General features: G+C 37.9%; 1 protein-coding gene across 1 annotated transcript; it reads right to left on the reverse strand.

The window, feature by feature from the left end:
* Positions 1-3,431: 3,431 nt before the first annotated feature.
* Positions 3,432-6,046, reverse strand: LOC116625026 (keratin-associated protein 6-5-like). Its single transcript, XM_032393316.1, has 3 exons — positions 6,000-6,046; positions 3,734-3,813; positions 3,432-3,694 (listed from the first exon to the last, which is right to left on the reverse strand). Exons 1-3 carry the CDS (start codon positions 6,044-6,046, stop codon positions 3,432-3,434), a joined length of 390 nt encoding a protein of 129 aa, XP_032249207.1.
* Positions 6,047-7,735: the final 1,689 nt, after the last annotated feature.

Raw genomic sequence — 7,735 nt, forward strand, 5'->3', positions numbered from 1 at the left:
GAAAAGAACATGCTATCAAGAATCAAAGAATTGATCTAAGGATTCAGAATAGGCCCACCTGTCAAAATAGCACTATTGCAAAAGAAGGGAGAGCCCTTTAACAGATTTTTTTTAATTCTAAAATTCATAATATTTAAGAGACATGGAATGGATAACACTATTACAAGCATACAAGCAAATAGCAAAATCTAAGCAGGAGAAATATATATTTGTCATGGGAAATGTACGGCCTTTACTGAAGATAGAAAATTTAACATAAGCTGAGATGGGGGAAGGGACTGACAGGCTTTCCTAAAATTTGGAGCAAAAGCATAAAAAGACAACAATTATGCCAAGTAGAGAAAATCATGTACTTCAAAGATTCTAGATATCTAGCAAAGGAGAGTTGGAATTTCATAATTAAAGTGGCAGGTGGAGAAAAAAGGATGAAGGAAGAAAGTAATGGAAGACTTTTTACTGGGGAAAAAGAGTTAAAAATAAACTTGGTCATCAATATATTAATTTCATGTTAGTCAATAATAAATGGTACTAGTAACTAAACTTATCCCAAGAGATTCTTTTGCATTTAGTTGGGGGGAAAATGTCATTGCAATTATCCAGGCAGGAAAAACCAACAACGTTTTATATTCACATGCACAGAGACAACAAACAGGTAATTATGAGACATCTCTTCGCCACATTAAAATTGCCAGTGAGAAAATTAACTCATTCCTCTTTTATTCAGCTGTAAAACAGGGTCATTTTAACACATCATAGAGTTGTTCTGGGGCTTATGTAGGATAATGTGCATAAAGGACTTGGCAAGTGATTATCCTATGATAAACAGCTAAAAAATGCTACTTATTATTATTTAGATTATAAATATATATTATTACGCAGAGCTTTAGAATATGAATTACATAAGCAGCATAGAACAAATTTGACAGAAAATGACTCTTTTATATGCAAAGAATCAGAAAATAAACCACGCAGGAAATAGTAAAAAGTTACATTTACTAGATACTAACATTCTCAGAGCAATCCAAGAAGGCTGGTTCCATCATTATACCTAACATTTTTGTAAAAACACCAATTTCCAAGAGGGTCCATAATTTGTCAAATGTCACGAGCCAGTAAGAGGCAGACCTATGGTTTATGTTTTAGGGTGGTAATTTAGGAAGTATTTTGTGTATATTGTTGGATAGGGTGAACACAATGATGCTGAGGTAGAGGTTTGTCACTGTAAAAAAGAGAGACACAAATAAGGAATAATGTAAAGTGTAAAAGATGCCCATGTATTTCAATTTCAACTGGAGATATTCATAATTTGAAGACTTTAAAGAAGTGGACCATCCATTGTGAGTACAAAAATGGATAGTTATTGGGGCACCTGGGTGGCTCATTCGTTAAGCGTCTGCCTTCGGCTCAGGTCATGATCCCAGGGTCCTGGGATCGAGTCCCACATCGGGCTCCCTGCTCTGTGGGGAGCCTGCTTCTACTCTGCTTCTCTCTCTCTCTTTCACCCTCTCTCTCTCTCTCATTCTGTCTCTCATGAATAAATAAACAAAACCTTTAAACAAACAAACAAAAAAAAGTCTTGGCTTGTGATCCTACATCCAACACATCACTTGTGTCCAACTATTATGAGTTACCAAGCAAGCCAAAATAGTTGTAAAACTTATTATTTCTTTAGATGTGTATGCATAGATCAACTAATTTCTACTTAATATTAAACAAAAATTCTAAGCTTCAAAAATAAAGTAAATAGGAAAGACAAGAGCTCATACAGGTATACGTGGAGGAAAATATGCTCTCTTTTGGGGTTTGATATTTCCAGGGATCTTAATTCCTTCTTGTGATGTCAACAATTTCGAACTTGAACCTGACAACCTGCCCCATGAATTGGGGCCTATCCATTACCTTAAATACAACACTTCAACTCATTCATGTCCAAGATCGAGAAATCACATTTCAAGAAAAAATAATTGACAAGACATATGAGTCTTGTCATATGAGTCACACACACACACACACACACACACACACCACACACTAGCGGAAAAGGCAAACAACTGCAGCAACAACTGTGAAACCATACACCTGACAGGGAAGAAATGACTCAGGACAAACAAGTATGGAGGATGCCACGAAGCAGCTTTAAACATAAACACGTAATGGGTTTTAAAGATGGTGTCATCTTTTAAAAATAATTTCTTAAACCATAGCAAGACTTGTTAGGTGGAAACAGGCTGGGGTGGATTTGAACGACTCTACCTCTTGAGCTGAACAAGCATAAGAAACACTTCTTGCTTAAATATGCCCAAACCAAGGATGAGAAAACCAGAATTGTGCGTCAACACTCATATCTGTTTTTTTTTTCTTTCAAGATTTTATTTAAGGGGCGCCTGGGTGGCTTAGTCGGTTAAACGTATGCGTTCGGTTCAGGTCATGATCTCAGGGTCCTGGGACTGAGTCCCGCATCAGGCTCCCTGCTCAGCGGGGAGTCTGCTTCTCCCTCTTCCTCTCTCCAAGTCATGCTCTCTCTCTCTCTCTCTCTTTCAAATAAATAAATAAATAAAATCTTAAAAAAAAGATTTTATTTAGATTCAAGTTAGTTAACGTATAGTATAGTATTAGCTTCAGGAGTAGAATTTAGAGATTCATCATTTACATATAATACCCAGGGCTCATCACCAGAGTGCCCTCCTTAATGCCCATCACCCATTTAGCCCATCTCCCACCCACCTCCCCTCCAGCAACCCTCAGTTTGTTCCCTATAGTTAAGAGTCTCTTACGGTTTGCCTCCCTCCCTGTTTTTCTTTTCTTTTATTTTTCCTTCCAACACTCATATAAGGAATTTCAATAGATGAAGATTTTGATGCAAAAGTATTTGGAATATATAGTGTTTCCAGGCAATTCAGTCGGAAAACTGACAGCTGCAAAGATTGGTATTTTTTTGATGTCACAAATCAAGGACTTGGTAAGGCAACAGAAATAGAAATATGAAAAGGAGGTATCCCCTAAAGAAGGTGATTGTTTCCTTTAGCACAAATAATGTTTAAAAAGCTCAAAACATAGCTGTTAATATTAAATGAAAATAGAACTGAGATTGTTATGCCAGATTGAAGAAGTTTATTAGAAAAATGGAGAAAACATATATGAAAATCAAAAGGCAGGATCTATGACAACATCATCCAGGTGAGACACCTGGCAGGAGCTCACGGGGTAATTTTCACATTCTTCTACTTTTCACGAGTTATAACCAAGAAAGGAAGGACTCGTAGTTCAGACAAAGAGAGCACCAGAGTCCAAGTCTTCAGATAATGTCAGGTCTAACACCTGTGATGTAGGAAAATCAGCACCCAACCATGTGGCTCAGAACATGTGGGGCTCAGACCTGGTGAATCCCACGTGCAGGTGCGGAGGGTGAGAGTCTCCCATGGCGACCTCAATTAGTAGCAGCCAAAGCCAGAGCCGCAGCCAGAGCCGCATCCATAGCCACAGAGAGAGCGGGAGCCGTATCCGTAGCCACAGCCAGAGCCATAGGCCAGTCTGCGGAAGCCACAGCGCAGTCTGCGGAAGCCACAGCCCAGTCTGCGGAAGCCACAGCCATAGCTAGAGCCGTAGCCACAGCCCAGGCCTCCGTAACCGCAGCCTCCGTAACCGCAGCCTCCGTAGCCGCGGCTTCCGTAACCGCAGCCTCCGTAACCGCAGCCTCCGTAGCCGCGGCTTCCGTAACCGCAGCTTCCGTAACCGCAGCCTCCGTAACCGCAGCCTCCGTAGCCGCAGCCTCCGTAGTAGCTGCCACACATGGTGTTGGTTGTTGAGGTTTTGCTTGGGTGGAGGAGAGGAGAAGTGTCACTTCAGTGTGGTGTGGACATTTCTCCCTACAGAGGCCTTTTATATGCTCTCAATGTGGGTGTCACCCAGCACACGTGTCATGTCATTGGCTAATTTTATGATTAATTGCATTAGTTTGTTGTTTGTCAACCATAAGATAAAGCTTCGGAGGTATTAAGGTGATTTGCTTTGTTTGGACTTTTTATCCAGTTTAGGGCTTGAATGAGGGGAGATACTCGTGCACTCTACACGGTCCTGCCCCAAATTAGACTTTCATTTTAACCTCCCATGATCATCCTTTATTTCAAAAAAGAATGCATTTGTTAGGATCTTGGCCCCCAAATAATTATATTATTGTATAGCTTTTCACAGAGAATAACTTTTCTTTTTATTCATGAGTTTTTCTTCTCTTGATCCAAATAATTTCTTCAGGGATTTAATGTCTTTTTCTATATCGAAATATTGAAAGCGTAATGTATCTTTCATGTTCATGATGTTGAAATAATTTAACTCATTAAAAATCAAGGGAAACAGGTCTGAACAAAGTATCTTCTACTTTCTTGTTTATACCAATGAGTTTTATTCTCATTTATGTCCAACTTCTATGAAAGACAAGAAAATACAAGTTATTCTGTGGAATCCAATTTTTATATTTCTTTTCTTGTCCTAACTGTATATGCAGCAATTAGTCTATATTCGAAGTAACTATCCAATAAGCTTAGCATCACATATTTTTGTTAATAAATTAGAGAACTGTTCCTTTCTCCAAACGTCCAATCAGTATTCTTTGTAACCTGATATGCTAAGCTCTCTTGCATAACCCTTGAATTATAACTATCTTCACTCAAATCAGTATGATAGCTCACCCTATAGAGTAGCCAAAGAAAAGCAGAGGTAGTTTTATGTTATAGTTTAAATATATACTTCTGTGTCTTTAAGAAAATGCATGTGGGAAGACAGCATTATCTATACAGCCACATGGATTTCTGATATTTAATTACAGATCTTAGGCAAAATATCATTTTGTATATTCTTTCAAGTAACCTTAGGCAGGGTTTATAGAATGGAATTGGTGCTGGTTTATATCACAGGGAAGACGGCTCAAGAAGTTACACACCCACTACATTTTAATCAACTCTCTCCGGAGATCATCAGAATAAGGACACAGGTTTTTCAAATAATGCAATTCATCTTACATGGTAACTATTTCAAATGAGTCAAAAGAAAATAGACTCTTAATGAAACAAAAAAAATTTTCATACTAATGATCACATCAACACATTCATCTACTCAGTGATCATATGTCTTTGAATGTGCTTTCCATGTGTGTTTCTTGGTAGGTACATTTTTGTAAAGCACCACACTATTGCAAAATTTTAGCCACTATCTGCTGGATCGAGATGGAGGTGGAGGACAGGTGGAGGACATCCTCACCAAATCATATTCAAATTCCCCATATAGAAAATCACATTAGACTCAATTCTCACAGTTCGGAGTCTAGTGGGCAATAAGTTTTTAGCAAACACTAGTAAAATAGCATTATTTTTATTCTTCCTCAAGGACATTTAAGTTCTTAGATCATTGCCTAAATTTGGTAGACCTGAATTGCATCAGTTAATTTAAAAAACTATAATTAACCTGGGGTTTTTTGTATTTTATTTAAAAGAATATCGAACACATTGCATTTTGTGCAAATGATGTCTCTAATAACATTTGCTAGAGTGTTTTTCTCCCTAGGTTCTTAATTTTAGGAATTAATTCCTAAAATTGATGTGTTTCTTCCAAAGAATTAAGTTGTTCTCTTTGATCATAGCAATGAGAGCTTTGCACTGCATGCCATTCTTTTCTTTTTTTCTTTTCCTATCTTTTCTGGTGGGTGTGTTGTTCTAAATATATTCAATTCTCAAATAGATTCCATAATCAAAAATTAAACAAGCCTTCTTTCACTCTTCATACTCTTCAGAGTAATCCTCATTTCTGTATTCTGCTTCGTAACAGAACTTCACTAGTGTATTTCCACGGCAGTATTCTAAGAACCCTTTATCTCTCTGTTCCTGTGTTTTGATGTTTCATCTCCACTACTCTCCTGAGACCCCTCTTACAGAGATCATCAGGACCTCAGACCTGCCAAATCTAAGGTCAAGTATTTTACTCAGCCTCTCAGCAGCATTCAGATTCACCAACTTCTCTCTTCATTCCTGAAAGGCTCTCCAACCTTTACCTTCATCCTGCCATGCGCACTTGGTTGAATTCCAACCTCCAGCAGCTGCTCCCTCTAAGTGTCCTTTCTCTTTTCTCCTCAGATTTTACCCTCAAACGTGAGAATGCCTCGCTAGCTGTTTGCCCCACGTATGGTCTCTAGTCTCTACCTAAACTCTTGTTAGATGGGTCACTTTGGATACATTCTTTTCTCCAGTCTCATTTATATTTCCAATCTTATTATATACATATTTTATATATATAATATTTCATATATTTCCAATCTTAATATATATAAATGTGTGTACATATATATATATCTTCATAGATTAATCATCATTAGAAATTTAACAAGACAAAATTAAGTTGATGATTCTTTATACTACCCAGACTCCTTCATTCTTTTCTTCTAGGTCTCAAAGCATGCATGGCATAGATCAGATCATGACCCTCCCTGACCGTAATCCTTCAACGTCTGCCCACATTAGGATGGCTAGGGTACCAGACATGCAGTTAAGTTTGAATTTCAATATTTGTTTGCTACATCTGGCCACCCAAAGCTTAGAAAACACAGCTAACATGACCCTGCATGTCACAGCCTTGACTACATCTATGAGCTCATCAGGTAACCCTGTTCCTCTCCATTGAATATATAGATCGCAGTGGCTTCTCAGCTCTTCAGATGGGCTTACTTGTTTCCACCTTAAAGGCTCTGCCTTTGAGCTCTTGAAGTAATATCGAGAATGGCTTATCCTTCTCTCTTGGTTCTCTCAGTGAGGCCTTCTCTGACCACTCAGTCTGAAGTAATCCTTCACCAATAACTCTTTAAGTTTTCCTTAGCCCATCTTGATTTATTATTTACACAGACTCATCACTATAAGAAATTATCTAATTCACTCAATCTTTGTCTGTCTTGAATTTCCTGCCCCTGCTTAATCTAGAATATAAGCTCTATCACAATAGTGTCCTTGTCTGTCCTATCCATTGCTCCATCCCAGTGCTCATAATAGTGCCTGGTATTGGGGCACCTGGGTGGTTCAGTTGGGTAATCATCCAACTCTTGATTTCTGCTCAGGTCATGATCTCAGGGTCCTGAGATCAAGCCCCTCAGGGGGCACTGCACTAGGCATGGAGCCTGCTTGAGATTCTCACTCTCCTTCTCCCTCTTCACCTTTCCCCCCGCATGTGTTTTCTCTCTCTCTCTAATAAATAAATAAATCTTCAAATAAAAAAGTAGTGCCTAGTATATAATTGGTTCTCAAAAAAGTTTGATAAGTGAATTAGTAAATGATCAAATCAATAAAATGAAAGATTATTTTTATATTTCCTTTAAACATCATATTTTGGAATAACTTTAGACCTATAAAAAGTTCCAAAATAGGACAGAAAATTCTTATATACCCAACACTCAATGTTCCCTAGTGTTAATTTCTTTCATAACTGTAGTATATTTATCAAGTCAAAGAAATTAACTTTATATGATACTCTTAACTAAACAATAGATTTTATTTCATTTTTTTCCATTTGTGTCTTTTTTCTGTTCCATAAGCTAATTCACATTGCATTTAGTTGTAGGACCTTTTTAGTCTCTTTAACTAGTGACCGTTCCTCTGTCTTTCCGTGGCCTTCATGGCCTTGACAATTCGAAAGAGTTGGGTGTTTTGTAGATTATTCCCCAGTTTGGGTTTGTCTGAAGTTTTATCACACCTAGATTGAG

Source organism: Phoca vitulina, unplaced genomic scaffold, assembly GCF_004348235.1.
Source record: "Phoca vitulina isolate PV1807 unplaced genomic scaffold, GSC_HSeal_1.0 scaffold72, whole genome shotgun sequence".
Classification (NCBI taxonomy): Eukaryota; Metazoa; Chordata; class Mammalia; order Carnivora; family Phocidae; genus Phoca; species Phoca vitulina.

Coding starts and splice junctions, on each gene's coding strand:
- LOC116625026 (XM_032393316.1), bottom strand. CDS start 6,046: ATGAAGGTAAAGGTTGGAGAGCCTTTCAGGAATGAAGAGAGAAGTTG. Junction 3,814..5,999: donor AGGAATGAAGAGAGAAGTTG/GTGAATCTGAAT, acceptor CCTCCACCCAAG/CAAAACCTCAACAACCAACA. Junction 3,695..3,733: donor CTGCGGTTACGGAGGCTGCG/GTTACGGAAGCT, acceptor GCGGCTACGGAG/GCTGCGGTTACGGAGGCTGC.